A 19,674-nucleotide genomic window follows, 5' to 3' on the forward strand; every position below is an offset into this window, starting at 1 on the left:
ATTTTATTGATTTTTTACAGAGAGGAAGGGAGAGGGATAGAGAGTTAGAAACATCGATGAGAGAGAAACATCGATCAGCTGCCTCCTGCACACTCCCCACTGGGGATGTGCCTGCAACCAAGGTACATGCCCTTGACTGGAATCGAACCCGAGATCCTTGAGTCTACAGGCTGATGCTCTATCCACTGAGCCAAACCGGTTAGGGCAATTAATGCCCTTTTAATGTGCACAAATTTCGTGCACTGGGCTACTAGTTGCTGTATAACATCTCATTGTGTGAATATATTTTAATTTACCTGTCCATTTTAGCACTGGTAGGCATTTCCCACTTAGAGTATTATAAATTGTGCAGCCATGAACATTTTAGTGCTTGTCTTTGGTGCACATCATACACATTTCTGTTGGGTTTATATCTAAGAGTGGAATTGCACAAATCCATAGGATTATAACACAAATTTTTGAGTTGTTGTCTTCCTCTCTTTGTATTCCAAGCATATCTCCCATATGCTGGCAGCAGTTTCTAAAACCACTTTGTAGGGTTCTCCTTTAGTGAGATCAGTGGGAGAGAAATCAGGGGAAAAAAATCAATTTCTCTGCTTTTCAGTGCTGGACAGTTTCAGTTGGTACCAGAGTTTTAAAAACTTAACAAATTGCTTTTTCCAGACAGATCACTGAAAAACTGGCTGGATTTTGCTATTCAAAACCATCCTTCACATATCCACAAAGAGTTAGCATTTTGTTGTTCTAAAATCTACATTATCTGATATTAACAATGGTCACTGCAGCATTCTTCTGATTAGTGGCGGCTGGTAGATCTTTCTTCCATCCTTTTATTTTTTTTAACCTATCTATATCATTATATTTATAGTGGGTTTCTTGTAGACAGTATATGGCTGAATCTTGGTTTTTTAATATCCCATATGGAATGTTAAGAGCATTTACAATTAATGTAATTATTGATTTAGTTGGATTTAGATCTATGATTTTGGTATTTGTTTTCTGTTTTCCCCCTGTTTAATCCTCGCCCCTGGTTCCTCTCCTTTCTTGACTTCTTTTTGATTACTCAATATTTTTAGTATTCCATTTTAACTTAACTACTGATTGTGTGTTTTTATTTTGTTTTCTGTTATATCTCTTTGTATTACTTTTTTTAGTAGATACTTTGGGAATTTCTGGATACATGTCTAACCTTTCACAGTCTACTTAGAGTTACTATTATACCACTTCAAGTAAAATGTTGAAGCCTTACTAGCATATAGGTCCATTTGCCTGCCTAAGCTTAAATTATAATTGTCATATGTAGGACATCTACATATATTGAAACCCCTTTCAACAATCATACATATTTTAAAGAACTTAGGAGGACAAAAGTCTATGCAGTTACCAAGATGGCCATTCCTTGTGCTCTATGCTGGCAGAGTTTCTAAAACCACTTTGTAGGGTTCTCCTTTAGTGAGATCAGTGGGAGAGAAATCAGGGGAAAAAAATCAATTTCTCTGCTTTTCAGTGCTGGACAGTTTCAGTTGGTACCAGAGTTTTAAAAACTTAACAAATTGCTTTTTCCAGACAGATCACTGAAAAACTGGCTGGATTTTGCTATTCAAAACCATCCTTCACATATCCACAAAGAGTTAGCATTTTGTTGTTCTAAAATCTACATTATCTGATATTAACAATGGTCACTGCAGCATTCTTCTGATTAGTGGCGGCTGGTAGATCTTTCTTCCATCCTTTTATTTTTTTTAACCTATCTATATCATTATATTTATAGTGGGTTTCTTGTAGACAGTATATGGCTGAATCTTGGTTTTTTAATATCCCATATGGAATGTTAAGAGCATTTACAATTAATGTAATTATTGATTTAGTTGGATTTAGATCTATGATTTTGGTATTTGTTTTCTGTTTTCCCCCTGTTTAATCCTCGCCCCTGGTTCCTCTCCTTTCTTGACTTCTTTTTGATTACTCAATATTTTTAGTATTCCATTTTAACTTAACTACTGATTGTGTGTTTTTATTTTGTTTTCTGTTATATCTCTTTGTATTACTTTTTTTAGTAGATACTTTGGGAATTTCTGGATACATGTCTAACCTTTCACAGTCTACTTAGAGTTACTATTATACCACTTCAAGTAAAATGTTGAAGCCTTACTAGCATATAGGTCCATTTGCCTGCCTAAGCTTAAATTATAATTGTCATATGTAGGACATCTACATATATTGAAACCCCTTTCAACAATCATACATATTTTAAAGAACTTAGGAGGACAAAAGTCTATGCAGTTACCAAGATGGCCATTCCTTGTGCTCTCCCTTCATTCCTGAAGTCCCAAGTTTCCTGGTATAATTTCCCTTCAACTGGAAAAAATTTTTGTTGTTGTTAATCCTCACCTGAAGATATTTTTCCTTCACCATTTCTTTTTTTAAAAAATATATTTTATTGATTTTTTACAGAGAGGAAGGGAGAAGGATAGAGAGTTAGAAACATCGATGAGAAAGAAACATCGATCAGCTGCCTCCCGCACACCCGCCACTGGGGATATGCCCGCAACCAAGGCACGTGCCCCTGACCAGAATCGAACCCGGGACCCTTCAGTCCGCAGGCCGATGCTCTATCCACTGAGCCAAACAGGTTAGGGCTTCACCATTTCTTTTAAGTCAATTTCCTGGCAACAAATTCTTAGAGAGTTTCTTTACTGCTGAGAATATCTTTATTTTGCTTTAATTCCTGGAAGATATTTTTACTGGATATAGAATTATGTGTTGACAATTCTTTTCTTTCAACACTCTAAAGATATTGTTCACTGTCTTCTGACCTCCGTGGTTTCTGAGGAGAAATCTATAGTCATTTAAATCATCAGTTTCTCCATATGTAATGAGTCATTTTGTTCAGGCTGATTTTAAGATTTTTTATTTTAAGCAGTTTGGTTATTATGTGTGTGGGTATTGTTTTATTTTTTCTTTAAAAATATATCTTTTTTTATTTCAAAGAGGAAGGGAGAGGGAGAGAGAGATAGAAACATCAATGATGAGAGAGAATCATTGATTGGCTGCCTTCTGCACGTCCCCTACTAGGGATCAAGCCCGCAACCCAGCAGGTGCTCTTGACTGGAGTAGAACCTGGGACCCTTCAGTGCGCAGGCTGATGCTCTATCCACTAAGCCAAACCACCTTGGGCTGGATATGGTTTTAATGTGCTTTGTTTTGTTTTTCCCTTTTAGGGATTCACAGTGCTTCTGAATCTCTATGTGTTTTGCCACATTTGGGAAGTTTTCAGTTATTATTTCTTCAAATACATTTTTTCTATACCAATCTCCCTTCCCAGTGGTGCTCAAATGACACATGGTTTCCATTTTTATATTATTACACAGATTACTGATGCTCTGTTCATTTTAAAATTTTAATATTTTTCCTCACTGTTCTTCAGATTGGATTTCTCTTGCTCTATCATCAGGTTCACAGACTTTTTCCTCTGTGGTCTCTATTCTGCTATGAATTTTTTTAATGGGGATTTAAATGTCTGCATCATCCCATATGGTCTGTTTAGCTTCGAGAGAGCAGAGCCTGGTGCAGGGCCAGGAGAAGAAAATGAAAAAGAAACATCACAAAACTAAAACAGGAATTTCCTCTGTATTCTCAGGCTCACTGACTGGATCCCTTTTCTTGGTTCTCTGGCTAAACAGAGGGGATTTCTTTTGGGGTTTTTGTTTTATTCACTCACTGTGCAGTTCCATGACTCAGACTACTACTCTGGGGACAAAGCCAACCGATAAAGGAGATTTTTTAAAAAGACACAAAACAGGAAACTCCCTTCTTCATTGGAGAAACGCTAATCTGCCTGCTATTTCTATTTGTTTTTTTTACTTTTGAGTCCTCAGGTAGTTTCTTTTTTAGTTCTGTCCAGGTATTTAGTTGTGATCAATGGAGGAAATAGGCTATGGTGGGCTTACTCCATTTTGACTGGCACCAAGAATCAGGTTACGTTACTGTTTTCTAAGGTTTTTCACAAATATGCTCATTTATCAATGATTTCTCAAGCACTATGTGCTAGGCTCTGTGCTAGGTGCCAGGTATATAAGAGAGAGCTAGACAGACACTGTGCTAACAGCCTAGCAAGGAAGAATGACAGTGAATAAGCAAGCACACAAGGCATGAGTATCACTTAGGAGAAGCAGCAAAACTACAGCAGGAAAGGGAACCTAAGGAAGGCCTCCCTGAGGAATTGATGTTTAAGCTGAGAACCAACAGAGGAACAGGAGTGTGAGCCAAGACCAGTGCACTTTCAGGCCTTGAGAAGAGCAAGTGGTGGCATGTTCTAGAAACTGAAAAGGAGGTCTCAGTGAACATATACTAGGTAGTTAGAGGAGTGTGACAGAAGATGGGGAGAAGGTCAGGAGAGGAGGTCATGTGCATCTTTGCAGACGATCTTCGAGATTTTTAATTTAGTCCCCTTGGGAAAATGAGAAGCAAAACAAACCCATAATTTTGATATTTTTGGAATCTGACCCCATTTCACAGATCGGGGGAAGAAGGCTCAGAAAGGTAGGCTAGGGCATAGTATTTTACAGATGAAGCAAGAAGACCCAGAAGGGAGATTTATGTGAACCACAGAAGGAATAAATGGTAGAAAACTGACTTGTAGCCAAATATTCAACTCCCTGGTTCGTCAGTGCTATTTCTTCCACTCTCACTTGCTCCAGGACGTCTCATTGTCACTTTTGCAAGCACTGAGAGCTTGGTTGTGTAGCATCTTTTTCTTCACCTGTTTATCTTTGCAGTGCAGAAAAGGTGCGGGGTGGATGACTGCAGCTGTGCACGCATGTGTGCATGCATGTGTTTGCATATTCCCAACACTGGTAACACTTCTGTTTCCGGCAATTTGTCCAGCAAAGTGATCCATCAATTCACATCCCCTGGGGAATTCACTGTGTTTGCTGAGTGCACAACTAGTGAGTGGCATGGGATGGCTCAGAAGCAAGTGACAATTGAGACAAGATGAAGAGACTCAGTGTGACTGGGTGCTCTGGCCTGTCCAAATCAGGAGCCAGCCCTCTCTGCCAGGTTGTCTTCGGGGACCCTATGTGGATTCAGGTGGAGCTTGATGGAGGTGAGTCTGCAGAAATGGTCAAGGTCAAGGTCAAGGCAACCTTGATATCCCCCAAATTTATCCATCCAACTCCCAGGCTGTAATAAATACTAACAGCAATCACTTATCAGTTATTTAATTATTCATTTGTTTAGCACCTCATGTGTGCCAGGAACTGATCTAAGTATTTTACATATACTGGCCCACCCAGTATACTATTATTATCTCCATTTTACAGATGAAGAAATGGAGGAAAGGTTCAGAATCAAAGGTTCAAAGTCTCAGGCTATTAAGCTAGTAAGAGCTTCCAGCTTTCCGAAGGTGGTTCTTTGTATGCCCATAGTCCTATCTCAAGAATTTAACTTATAAGACACTCCTTGCTGGGGGTATTTAAATAGGACTGGGAGTGCTACCAACTGGGCCCGAGCCCATCTCAATGCAGCCAGCATTGACCAATTTGGTCCAGTTATGTTGTTCCAAGTCAGGGCTCATATTCGGCTGCACACACTGCTACAGCCATAGCAGCTGTTGTGACTGGTGTCCATTCTCATTGGTCACAGTTTCTTTTCTGATTGGTCACAAAAGCCATTCTAATCATGTCCATTCTGATTAGTCAAAGTGTCCATTCTGATTGGTCATAGCAACGTTTCTCATTGGTCACAATGTCCATTCTGATTGGTCACAGCATCCATTCTGATTGGTCACAGTGTTCATTGTGATTGGTAACAGCATCTAATCTATTCTGATTGGTCACAGTACCCGTTCTGATTGGTCACAGTATCTATTCTGATTTATCAGAACACCCATTCAAATTGGTTCGTACCCATGCAGTTTCAGTGTTAAATCTTTTGAATACCACCCCTTCTCTCAGTAGAGACCCTCCCAACTAAGATCCATCCTCACCCAAGCCAGCATCTTTCCTCAAGGCACAGGTCCAATTTGAGATCTAGATAGAGTCCTGTTAACGTAAACTGTGCAGCACAGAGCTGTAGAGGTGAGAGCATGACCTCACGTGACCTCACACTACCTGAAGCCTCATTCAGAGCAGTGACTTACAGGAACTCTAACCAGGCTTTACATACAGTACTTGGGACTCCTGTCTGTGTGGTGTGTTTGTTGGCTGAAGATGGTGGCTGTGTGTAACTGGAGAAGCTTAAAATAATCCTTCATGTATTTATTCATTCTACAAATATAATTGAGAGCATACTCTTTGTCAGGTATGGGAAAGGCAGCAGTAAACCTGAAAGTCAGAATTCCTGCTCTCGAGGGCTTATATCATCATCATCATCATTGTCATCATCATCATCATCATCACCATCATCATCATCATCTTTATCATTACCATCATCATCACTAAACAAGAAACACACTAGCCTAATTTCTTTCGGAAAGAATCCTAATTTGTTGGTTGATATCATATTTTAAGAGTCAACCACAATATTTAGCATTCAGTAAGGACAACCAGCCCCAACCTGTAAGGGAGCACCATCGCAATGTCAACAGGCTGAGTTCTCCTGTGGACAGGGTTTCTGGCAGTTAGCTGTGGGAGCAGAAGGAAATGGCTTCACCTGCTCCTGCCTGAAACAAGACTTGAGGTTAATCCTCATGCATATACATCAGCTATACCCTTAGCCTTCCTCCCTACAAAAATATGGCAACAAGTAATCTAATACTTTTATTACAAACTTTTAAGTTTTTAGGTAACACATGCATAGTATAAATAAATTAGAATATACAAATGAGCAGAGAGGACCCAAAACTCATGAATCCAATACTCAGAGATAATCACTGTTAATATTCAGGGGCAGGGTATATCCTTACTTACGTCTTTATAGCTATATCCATATCCATGTCGATTCCCAGAATCTCACTTCAGAGCTTGAGTTTGAATTATCTCAGTATAATCAACTACATGGTTGTTATCACATTCCTAAATGTTTCTTCCCCACCTAGAAATGGAGGTGACTTACACTGTGCTATCAGATAACACAACCCTGGCTGACCCACCACACACCGCCCTGCTCCCCTACAACCTCACCCTGGACAGAGCAGCCCAGCAGGGGGTGGGTCCAGGGATGGACCACCTGGAGACCCGAGCCACCAGCAACACCACCACCTCTGCACCCTCCACAAACATCACGGTCCACTTCATGAAACCTCTGTCAGGGCCGCAGGCCTCCTGGGCTTCTGACCACTTGGAGCTTGGACAGGATCTACTGGTCAACATCTCAGTGGCTCATGGCATCCCAGAAGAGCTGACCTTTGAGGCAGCAGGACTCAATGCATCCTTCTCCCATGAGGGAGAGAGCCTTGGGCGGCCATCTGGGATTTACCATGTGGCAGTTCCTCTTGAAGATACTTGGCATTGGTAGCTCCCTTCCAAATCTCCCTCCTCTTCCCTTCCTAACTTAGAATCCAGGCTCCTGCCAGCCAGTTTCCAGGGTGCCCTGGACACAAGCATGGTTAAGAGCATCCAACCTGAGTCACAAAACAAGACAGAGACAGATATTATCTGTCCTCATGAGCGTGTTGTGACAGGGGTTCTCAACTTTGGCACTTCAGACATTGGGGACTGGATCATTCTTGGTTGTGGAGGCTGTTCTGTGCATTATAGGATGTTTAGTAGCATCTCTGGCTTCTATTCCTTAGATGCCAGTAGCACCAGCCTCCCAAGTCTTGGCAACCAAAAACATCTCCAGACAACGCCAACTGTCCATTGGGGAACAAAATCACCCTCACTGAGAACCATTGGGGGAGAGCAGGAGTATTCCAATTTCTTCCATCATTTCTAGAAAATAGTGTGTTTGGGAAACTGCAGCCCATGCCCTTAGGGGCAAGAGAGGTAAACACTGAAGCATGGGAAGAGAAGAGAGAGGGACAAGAGAAGAAGTGTCATAATTCTTACTGGAATAGAGACAGGGCAACTGACTGGCTGGCGGACAGACTGGCTGGCACCAGCCAGGGGAGGAGACCAAGCATACATTTGCATTTAATATAAAAAGAACAGGGTCCTTGAGGGCAGTGTGGTCAGGTTAGCAGGCAGGAATGTGATGAGGGCCCAGAGTCTCCAGCTCACCCAGGACCCTGCCTGCAGCATCCTCTGCCCTCGATCTCAGAGGTGTGCAAAATAGAGGGTAATACTATGCAGGTGTAGGCCTACCATGCTGTCAGTAAGGGATTTGGCAAAAGAGATGACAGAAAAGACAATAGATTCAAGAAGAAAAACATAGGAACTTTGCCAGATAACAAAAGTCCAGTTTGGAACAAGAAGCCAAAATGAAATGATGATGGAAACTATACATAATAAATAGACTATAATTCAAATGCAAATTAATTTGTCTCCTATAAAAGTTACTCGGGATAATAGATAAATTTTAAGCATGCCCAGTGACTTTATGGCTTACTTTTAGATCAGGGGTGGGGAACACCCAGCCCGCTGGCCATATAAGGTCCACAAAATCACTTGGTCTGGCCCTGCCAAGGCATTAGGGGTGAGTTAATTAAATGTTTGACCAAAGATAGCAGGCTAAATTTGTTGTTGTTGTTGTTGTTGTTGTTGTTGTTAATCCTTGTCTGAGGATATTTTTCCATTGATTCTTAGAGATAGTGGAAGGGAGGGAGAGAAACAGAGAGAGAAAAACATCTATGTGAGAGAAACACATTGATTAGTAGCCTCCCGCATCCGCCCCGACTGGGGCTGGGGATCAAGCCTGGAACCCAGGTATGTGCCCTTGACCAGAATCAAACTTGGGACCCTTCAATTCATGAGCCGTCACTCTATCTAGTGAGCCAAACCAGCTGGGGCAGCAGGCTAATTTTAAGTTGATAATTTTGTATGGCCCACAAATAATGTTATAAATATTCAATGGCAGTAAAAAAGGTTCCCCACCTCTGTCTTAGAAGGTAAGCAGTCTTCTCCCCACAAGAAAAACAGACTTGGATGACTTCAGTGGTGAAGGGGGTGAGGAGGAAGGCAAGGGAACAGGTAGAACAGGAAGGCTCTCACTTGGAGGGGCTGGCCCAGTCCTGGCTGGCCTTGGTCTCAGGGCCCACCTCATATTTGCAACTATCTCTGTAAGAGCTTCTCTGGACTCTCAAGGCCCCGGGCTGGGCCCCTCTGCTCCAGGGCTGGGTGCCACCTCTCCTTCAGCTGGTCATATTCTCCCACATGCCTCTTTCTTTACTACCAAAGAGGTGTCTTTAGCCCACTGGTAAACATAATGGTTTGCTTTTGATCATTTCCCTATGACCTGAATGTTTGCTATGTTCCCTAAACCATTTCCAAAGACAGGCAGATTCCCCAGGATCTTCAGCATACCTTTTGACTTTGTCCTTTGGCAACTTTATCAATACCACCAAAGTCTGACACCTGTTCCCACTGTGTTCACAGCTCCTTCCAATCTCCAAGAATTATCTGGAACAAATGCTGAGGAAAAGAATGTGAGTATTTTTAAAAACACAGCCTCACAAGAAAAAGATGTCCAAGCACTCTGTTTTTTAGGCGTTTTTGCTTATTGGGTTTTTTTGGTTCTGGTTTTTCAGAACACTAGGAATCACCGATATTTCTTCTGCTTGAAGAGAGACCCAGATGGATTGAAATTAAACAAAGCATGCTATTTGTGTTATAAATCAATAGTAAGATATCTAGGATATGTACATATCTTTTAGCTATCTTGGAAATTAAACATCACACTTCTAAAAAAATATTAATGGGTAAAAGAAAAAAATCACAAGGGAAATTTAAATATATTTTTGAGTGATAATGACAATACAACCTACCCAAATTTGTGGGATGCAACCAAGGCAGTGCTCAGAGGCAAATTTATTTCTTTTAATATGTATATCAGAAAAGAGGCTTGCTTCTTACAGGGCTTTGATATTTCATCTTCAGTTAACACTTTGAGATGAGATCTGCCTCTCTTTTCTCATTAGCTATTATAATTAAAGTACTACTGCTTGGTCCCAATTCCATGATAAAAGTGCATACATGGGCAATGTGATGGTTTTTATAGCAAGACTAAGTCTTCGACTCCTTGCTGTTGACATTGCTCATACACGCATTTATTCAATAACAAAGACTTATTTTGCATCTACAATGTTCAAGGCTTAGTATTAGGGGCTGGTGATACAATGGTGAATAAAAAGACATGATCCTGCCTTCATGAACCTTACTGGGTGAGATTAACAAACAAATTAGCATATAACTAGGAATTTTGATATGTCTAACTAGAACCAATAGGGTGCAATGAAAGCAACTAACAGAGGGTGATCTAGCAAATGTGATTAGACAAGGAATTTTTCTTAAATTCTTTATTGTTTAAAGTATTCCATATGTCTCCTTTTCCCCCATTGACCTCTCCCTGGACGTTCCCACCCCAGATAAGGAGTCTTAAGAGGTGACATTTAAGGGGGAACCTACTGGAAAATAGAACAAGAGCTTTCTGGGTGCATGGATTAGAGGGCTCTGAGGCCTGTGTGGAGGAGGGGGAGGATGTAGAAGATAACACAGAGATGGACAGACGTCAGATCACATGGGGTCTAAGGTGCCAAGGCAAGAGGTTTTGGGTTTTATTATCAGGCCATGGGAGACCACTGGGGTTGAATTCTGCTGTAGCCTCATGTTATTCCAGGTCAAGCCCTAAGAGCATAAGCTGTTTAACAGGTCCTTCCAGAACTGACTCCAGGAACACACTGCATGCTGGCTGATCCCTCTTCCTAGAATCCACATGCTCTCCATTGTTGCCAGCTCACCTTCACTCCTCCTCACAACAGCTCTCTTTGGGGTCCAGTCCTCTGGGGAAGCTTGCCCTGATGCCAGCTGTCTGCTTTGTAGAGGCAACAGCTCGGTGCCCTCCTCTGCACTAGACACAAGAGGAAACGCATCACTAGCGTCTCTCATTTGATCCACAGCAATCCCGGGAATCAGATGTTATCAAACCCTCGGAGGGACAGAAGCTAAGAGGCTTAGATACTGGCCAAAGGTCCCAGGGCCAATGATTCAGCCTGAGATCTGGCTGCCCCAAGGCCTACATTCTTAACTTAATGCCCCCCTCTCATACATTCTCATAATCTCCTGGGCCCCCTCTCCTGCAGCAGTGAGCACTCTGTGTTTTAATCGTTTCCTTATCTGTCTTCCCTACTAAATGGAAGGACAGAGGCCTGGTCTATATTCCTGTTTGTCTAGGGATCAAGCACAGGGCCTGGCTAGAGCAGGTTCTGATAATGCAGTTGAACACATGGTGGACCTTTAGCACTGAGCCCACATTCCAACTAAACTTACTTACCCAGTGACCATCCCAAGGGGAACCAGACAGATCAGACAAGGTCTGTCTCCATTCCACACCTTGGCACGATTGCTCTGAGGTAGAGAGTGGGATGCTAACTGTGGAGAAGTGTCTTACAAACTAGCTGCTATTTCTGCAGAGAGATAAAGGGGATGTGGAGGTATATGTGGAACCTGGTCAGTATGTGGATCCTTTCACGACAGTGACTCTGCACTGGCTGGATAGTGACAAGGATTTACGCTTCCACTGGTCATGTGGTAGGTGGCGTTAGAGCTCTGGAGCTGTCCTATCTCACCACAAAGTGATGGATAGCGGTTAGCTTTGCTGTTCTTTTTCTTAACCTTCACACCAGCATACTCATGCCTGACATTTTGTGTACACTGTATATGCCAGAGGCTGCAAATTCCAATGGAAATAAGAGGTAACAGTGAAAAACCAAGGTGGGGTTGGTCCTAGAGGCACACAATAAGGAGATGCATTTATCTGTAGAGAATTTAAGAACTATAACAAACCTGAAAGTCATCTGCTTTTGTATTATCACTACAAACAACGCCAGTGGCAAAATGCTCCTCCCTCTTAGGTGGATCCTTCCTTTCACCTCCATGCCTTAGAACAGTGGTTCTCAACCTGTGGGTCGCGACCCCTTTGGCGGTCGAACGACCCTTTCACAGGTGTCGCCTAAGACCATCCTGCATATCAGATATTTACATTATGATTCATCACAGTAGCAACATTACAGTTATGAAGTAGCAACGAAAATAATTTTATGGTTGGGTCACAACATGAGGAACTGTATTTAAAGGGCCAGAAGGTTGAGAACCACTGCCTTAGAAGAAGAAAGTGATGAAGCATTTTCTGGCAAACCAAAATTGTAACAATAGTGCTTATTTTTAAGAAATGGTTGTCCTGGTCCTGGCTGGGTATCTCCCTTGGTTAGAGCACCATCCAATATGCTAAGGTTGCAGGTTTAATCCTGGTCAGGGCACATACAAGAATCAATCAGTGAATACATAAATGAGTTAAAAACAAATCGATGTGTTTTTTTTCTCTCCCTCTCTTTCTTTCCTCCCTCCCTTTCTCTAAAAATAAATAATTTTTAAAAGTTACAACAACAACAAAAGAAATGGTTGTCCTTTTCATAAGGATATATTCTATCTACATACATATTTTTTAGAAAGAAAATGAATGTCATTCATACTGTACATATTTCATTTGCTACCCTTTTTAATTGAACAATATATCCTACATACTTCAATGTTACAGTACCTTTGTCTCCATCTTGATATTCATAGTAGTTGCATAATGGACTGTCAATTGATGCATGATCATTTATTCACGATTGCCTTCTTTTTGGACATTTTGGCCATTTTCAAATTATTTGCCTTTACAAACACTGTAATGAACATCTTTATAGCTGAATCTTAATTTGTATCAGTGGTTACTTTCATAAATACATTTCTAGAAATGCAATAACTGGGTCAAAGTCATGAAATTTGAAGGTTTTTATTTTTTTGGTTGGTGTTGTTAATCCTTACCCGAGGATATTTTTTCCATTGATTTTTAGAGAGAGTGGAAGGGAGGGGGAGAGTCAGAGAGAGAAAAACATCTATGTGAGAGAGACACATCGATTGGTTGCCTCCTGAGTTACATGCCCTTGACCAGAATTGAACCTGTGAGCCTTCAGTCTGAGGGCCGAGGCTTTAACCACTGAGCAACTGGCTAGGGCTAAAATTTTAAGGCTTTTGACATTAATTATTAAGTGGTCAGAATGTCCTTTTGAGTATTAGTTCTTGTTATCTAAATTAATAAAGGATACCATGCAGAGTTTAGGTAATTGAGCTGATGACCTGACCCCTGGACATGTCTTCGGAATGACTATCATATTTGGGGCAGGGGATAAACATCAATAAACAAATTTGAAGGGCAAAGAATACAGAGATTTATTGAGCTGGTTTCATAAAGCAGAAAATGACACTGCAGCCTCCCAGATGGAGGGACAGCTCCCCAAGTCCCCAGTGCACCCCACAGTGACATAAAGCTGTGGACAATTACTTCCATGTGGAGTGAGAAATACACCAGTGACAAAAAACTGCCCTGGACATTCTCCCAGGCGGGCACCTCTCATTATATGCCAGCCTGCTCACCAGCGCAAGTTACTGGCACAAAACAAGGCAACATATTCTGCAGGTTTGCTCAGAGTCTAGGTGAAGCACAGGTCATTTTCCCAGAAGTATCTTTCTGCAGTACCATTCCTGCAACCTGCAAGTGAAATTTTAAAAAAAATATTATCAAAATCTCTATTTGAAGCTGATTTTCTTATCTATGACCCTTTTCTTCTAAAAACCCCAAACCAGAAGGTAGCCACATGTGTGAAGTTCAGAATTCCTGGATGGACAGTGTTTCCCTATCTCTGTTTCTCAGGCCATTGCTGGGCTCAGTGGAATGACTGTGTTGAGAGGCAGCTGCTTTGCACAGACCAGAGGGAGCTGGTGGTCCCGCCGTCCTGCCTGCCACCACCCAATTCTGCAGTCACCCTGCACCTGGCCATCTGGAGAGGCCAGGAGCTGGAGAAGCAGGAGAAGCAGTGCCTTTATGTGTTTGCCCCCCTGGAACTCAAGCCTCTAGTCAGGTGGGGCTGAGAGAGCGAACTCCTGCAGTGATGAATTCATTCATCATTCAGGCACCATTTACTGAGAACCAACCTCGTCTGGCATTGACTTAGAGCAGGGCTTACAGTGGTGGTCAAAACCAGACCCGGTCTCAGTTCTTATAGGGTTACTACCTTGTGGTCAGCAATGATTCGAAAATGAATGAAAGAAGAGAACATACTTCTATGACAACTTTCCCAACTTGGGGTCAGGGAAGGCTTCCCTCAACAGAGATGAGAAGCGTGAAGAGGAATTAAGTTGGCCAGGGGAAAAGGGACTGGGAAGGAAACAGAGTGATAAAGGAGGGAGCACAGAACAACCTGGACGTGAAAGAGGCTGGTGTGGGAAAGAGAGGCAAGAAGAAACTGAAGAGTAGGCAGGGCCTTGCAGTCATGTCAAAGACAGGATTTTGGTCTTTATCCTAAGAGTTTGGGAAAGCCATGCAAGAGTTTTAAGCAGGTTCAGGACATGATCACATTTTGCTTCAAAATGCTCTGGTAGCAGGGTGGAGGAGGGCAAGAGAGAACTCAGGGAGATTGCTTAGGCTCTTGCAGGAATCTAGGTGAGAGCTCAAGATGGCTTGGTCTATCAGCCAGGTCCCTGCAGGAAGCAGATGGCTCACTCAGACCAGGAGTTGATGAGAGCTGGATGAGAGTCTATTTACAGATGTGGGCAGAAATGAGGGAACAACTGGGGATGACAATGCAGAACTACAACAGGGAAAAGCCATTATCCCTCTTACGAATGCAGAAGTAAAGGGGGTGGGGAGTGGCTTTACTAGAAACCTCGAGGATCTGCAGCTTGCAAGAGGTGCCCCCCAACAGGAGCTATGGTCTTGGCTGGAGGAACACAGCCTCTGCCAGCTGCAGCCCACCAGGGGAAGTTGTAAGTAAATAAATACCTCAGCTTCTGTCCTCTCACCCCCAAACACCAGCCAATGCTTCCTATTGGCTAAGCCCAACAGGAAGCCAGAGGGTGCAGGAGCCCAGGTGATGCAGTCTACAGGGATCAGTCTCCTAGTACACAGAGCCCTGGAGTTGATGGACAGTGGGCTGCAGGGTAAACGGAGAATGTCTGGCACATTCGTCCTAGGATAGACATGAAGACAGGAGTAGGGAGATCTAAAGAGCTGCTTTCAAGTTATAACTGAAAGGACCTGGGAATGGATTGAACACACAGCAAGTGCCAAAGTAATTCCCACTGGCTCAAGGGAGGGGGTATTATAGAGAAAGCCCAGGATTCAAATTAAGACATGTTGGTTCACATTCCATCCCCCTACTTAGGAGGATGTCACTGAAACAACTCATATATAAGCTCCCCAATCTGGTTTGCTGGTCTGTATATGGGGATTCTAATATGACACTCATAGGGTTGTGGATAAGCTAATAACAATGAAAGTCATGTATAAACTGTGGCATGCATGCTATAAAATCAGAGCATTCATTTATTATTATTAGAATGAGGAAGAATCATGGACAATGCCTGCTCTAATCCCCTCACAAGGAAACTGAGGCTGAGAGTTCATGCAAGGTGTCAGGGAGAGAATTCAAGGCCAGCGTCCTATCTCAGCCTTACACACTTTCCATATCATTACCCTGGGCAGTGCATGAAATGGAAATTCAGTCAGGCACAAATCACTCCACCTTCATGGCCAAAGCTATTTCCCAGTTTGGTTTGGGGTGGGGGTTGCTTTTATTCCATCTTTCACTTGAAAAAAGGCCCTTTCTCACCTTCTCAAAGGACTGAGAACAACTGGACAAAAGACCAAGCAGGTAGGTGGCCACGACGCCTGAATGAGCTTCCTCACTCTGTTCTCTGTCTCCCTTTCAGCTGTGAGAAGAACTGCGGGCCAGTGAATGCCAGCGAAGATGTTATGCTCAGGGTCTCCATGGGGAACGACTCCCCAGCAGCCATGTTCAGCTGGTATTTAGATAACACTCCACTAGAGAAGGTGAGGACACTGGCAACCACTCAAAAATGGAAAAGTTTCCCCACTTTGACTTCTCATATGCCCAGGACTAAGCTGGGGTGGGTCAACTCCACCCAGAGCTGGTGGAGGGGGAGTAAAGGGGTAGGGCATATTCCCCAAAGGAAAACCAGGGCATTGGTCAGAGAAAGAATGGATGCCTGGGAGCAAAAACAACGGGGAAACACCACCGCAGATGCTGTTGGTGCCCCAGCCCTGTGGCCAGTAACTGTGCAGCTTATGTGCTCCAGAGCTCCCTGTGGGATCAGGCTGAGGCTGGACACCCCCTGAGACCACTTCTTTGCCTAGTTTCATTCTCCACCCTATTCTGCTTCCTTCCCTCCCCTACTGGTTTTCCCTAAGAGCCCTCCCTCAATAAACCATCTGCAGTGAATCCTCATCTCAGGCTGTGCTTCTAGGGAACCTGACCTAGGACAATACCCTGACCAGGCTGGAGACTGCACATCCAGGCTGACCTCAGGAAGCACGCAGTGCCTGCTACTCATCCATCAGAATAAATCTGAAAGGCCTCTCAGGGTTAGAAACCAGGGCCCCGCTGAGGTCTAGTGGCCTGACTGTAAACTCAGGGGCTCTGGACTGTGCTCTCTTTCAGATCCAGCCCCTCCCAGCAGCCTGTAGACGCCGAGGATTTTGGCCAAGATCTTTAATCCTCCCCCAGAGCAACACATCCACGCTGCTGCTCAACAGCTCCCTGCTGCAGGCCTGGGGCCAGGCCAGCCGCATCCAAGTCACAGGTGGGAAGGCCTCCCTCAGTCTCTTGTCATGGATTCGGTCTGTTGCAGAAAAGGAGCCAAGAAAAACCCAGAAGCCTGAAATATGGAACATCAGGCACTGGTGTGAATCCCATCGACCACCACTTTCTAGCTTGGAGGCTTTAAACAAGGGATTTAACCTTTCTGTGCCTCAGTTTCCACACATGTAAAGTGGCGGGGGTTGCTATTCTCGGTGCTGTGGGGCCTGAAAAGAGCATGGTCTCAGGTGGGATCAGCCTGTTCACAGATCCTGGCTGTGGCCCTACCTCGATGAATGACCTTGAGCAAGTCATTGCTCCCAGTATACTCCCTCCTCACCAAACTCTGAGGAAGCTCCATTTTTACAGCCCCATTTTACAGATGAGGAACTGACTCTCAAAAGCTTAAGTCCAAGGTCACATGGCTAATAAATGGCAGAACTAGGATTCAAACTTAGGTCTGTCTGAATCTGTTCTTCCATTTCTGCCCAATTTCTCAAAGTGAGATGCTGGGATGTCCTGCATCAGGGCATTTGTTAGATTTCCAGATTTCTGGGCCCATCCCAGAACCTCCAGAGAGGTCTGAGGCTCAGGGTCCAGAGAGGGACTTGGGAATCTGCATGTTCAGCAAGTTTCCCAGATGATCCCAAAGCATGGTGGGGTTAGTGTGACCCACACAGCCCCTAAGCACCCTTTGTCTTCCCTTCCAGCAATGACCAGGCACGTCTACAGGGAGGACACCTATGTTATCAGCTCTCTGCCTCCCCCCGAGGTGCCCACCTGCATCATTGCCCCCGAGGAGGGCACCGTTCTAACAAGCTTCGCCATCTTCTGCAACACCTCCGCGGTCCTGGGCCCCCTGGAGTACTGCTTCTGTCTGGAATCAGGTACTGGCCAAGGCTAGGCTCCTCCCTCAGTACTCGGGCTCCTCCTTTCCCAGAATAGGGCCTGTCTCTCTCTGGAAGCTGCAAAGAATATGTTCCATGTATGAGAGAGGTTTGCAAGATGAAAACCCCATCCCTACTTCACAATACCCTGTCACCACAACCCAACCCAGGACAGCAGTAGGGCATCAGCAGGAGAGATGGGGTGAGCAGCCACACTGCACCTGTACTCCAGTTTAGGGATGGTTGATCCTTGGAGAGCTCATATGCATCTTTGTCTCCTCCCAGTGGGTTTTGGCATTTGGGGACCCTCCCATGAGCTCTGAAAATATTCTAGTTAGATTGAAACTTTCTTCCAAACCTGGACATCAGGAGTGTTGCTGGGGCACTCTCCAATATTCAGCACTGAACACTATAAAGATATAAATTGAGTGCCTTGACCAGGGAAAGGTGGACGTAAGCTAACCTGCGAGTGTGGTTTTTTCATGGGGTGTCCCTCTTCGGAGGCCAATGGCAGCCAGGTAGGTGTCCCAACCCAGATACAGACCTCACACCTACCATATGCCCAGCTCATACCAGCTTTTCTAGGTGGATCTTTCACCACATCTTGAAGATGAGGAAATTGAGGTGTGGAGCTGAAAAAAAAGGTTCCAGAGACCATAACTTCTGAGAGGCAGTATGGTGTAGCGGGCCAAGAGCAGGCTCTGGAAGGAGACAGACTGACTTCAAATCCTGCCTCTGTTGCTTACACGCACCTCCCGCACAGAGTTAGTTGTCTAAAGATGAAAAGGGTTCAGATAAGTCAAGTGTTAGAAGCTTTAAAAGGGCTTACCCTTTGTTCCCTCAATTAATGGTGTCCCATCATGGTCTCTGCCTCACTCCTCCACCCTCTCTCAGTCCCTGCTGAAGGTCCCACACTAGCCTCGTGACAGTAACCAAAGGTGGCATATGGAGACAGGTCTCTCTCCTTTCTCCCTCCTCTCTCTTCTCTTTGTCCTCTCTCTCCCTTCCCTCTCCACCTTCTCTCCTCTCTCTCCTTTCTACACACTCCTGAGTTCTTTTCCAGGCGGCCACAGTGCCTCAGCTGCTCAAAGTTGTGGAGCATGTACAGGAAGCCCTCCTGCTGGGGAGACTGCCCAGGGCCTTCCAGCCATACTGGCCACCCCCTCCATCTTCGTTTACACCAATAGGTAACCAACTGCACTGCAGGTCCCCAACAAAGCCCGTCCCCTGACCTGGCTCATTCCACGCCCACATCCCAAGACCCTGTGGCAGGCAGAGCCCAGGAGACCAGCCTTGGAAGTAGGAGAAGTGACAGGACCTAGAAGTGGGAAGGGCTTCTCACTGAGAGATGGTCCCGGGGTTGGGTTGCCCTCTTGGATCCCAGAACAGTTTCCCAAAGCAGTATCCTGATCACACACAAGGTCAAAGGTTATAAAGATGGGGCTGGGAGCCCATAACATCAGAAGTCAAGTGGATAGGGAAGATAAGCCTGGAGAAATGTCCACATCACAGCTCACTTATCCATTCAACAAAATATGTATTGACCACCAGCATGTTTCAGACACTGCTTTAGGCACTGGGGGTACAGCAGTAAATGAAGCTGGCTAAAGCCCTGTCCTCATGGAGCCTCCAACCCAGTGCAGGGGTATTGGCTGCCTTTTATGCTGCTGCTACTGACACAAACATGCAGAACCATATAAGGGGATTGAAACAGAGAAGCCTGTTCTGATGGTAATGCAGGCCTCAGCTCTTCCTCTGACACAGGCTCTCTCCTCTCTCCCGGCACCTCTGTTCTCACCTTATGGCCAGAATTCAGCCCCGGAGCTGGCAAGACTCCTCTGTGCACATTGCTGCTGCCAACTCTGCGACCTTCACCCTGCCTGCTGCCTCCTCCCTTGGCTTCATGCAGGACGGTCAGGAGCCCGTGGACATACGGGTAACAACAGTAATAACCTGCTTGGGAACAGCCCTTTACAGTTTGCAAAGCACTTTCGCCACATCTGCTCAGTTATGTTGCTTGATCACAGTCCTGTCAATTACCCAGTATTATGA

General features: G+C 44.3%; 1 protein-coding gene across 1 annotated transcript in view; it reads left to right on the plus strand.

Annotated features, from left to right (window-relative positions):
• The window catches only part of PKD1L2 (polycystic kidney disease 1-like 2), a 35,371-nt gene extending 17,732 nt beyond the window's left edge, over nt 1-17,639 (plus strand). Inside the window, exons 7-14 of the mRNA XM_014536795.1 lie at nt 5,042-5,107; nt 7,040-7,454; nt 9,448-9,526; nt 11,510-11,627; nt 13,792-13,999; nt 15,849-15,969; nt 16,598-16,739; nt 17,446-17,639. Of these exons, the coding sequence (XP_014392281.1) occupies nt 5,042-5,107; nt 7,040-7,454; nt 9,448-9,526; nt 11,510-11,627; nt 13,792-13,999; nt 15,849-15,969; nt 16,598-16,739; nt 17,446-17,639 (1,343 nt within the window). The remainder of the gene's footprint in view (nt 1-5,041; nt 5,108-7,039; nt 7,455-9,447; nt 9,527-11,509; nt 11,628-13,791; nt 14,000-15,848; nt 15,970-16,597; nt 16,740-17,445) is intronic.
• The last annotated feature ends 2,035 nt before the right edge of the window (nt 17,640-19,674 follow it).

This window comes from Myotis brandtii, unplaced genomic scaffold, assembly GCF_000412655.1.
Source record: "Myotis brandtii unplaced genomic scaffold, ASM41265v1 scaffold165, whole genome shotgun sequence".
Taxonomy (NCBI): domain Eukaryota; kingdom Metazoa; phylum Chordata; class Mammalia; order Chiroptera; family Vespertilionidae; genus Myotis; species Myotis brandtii.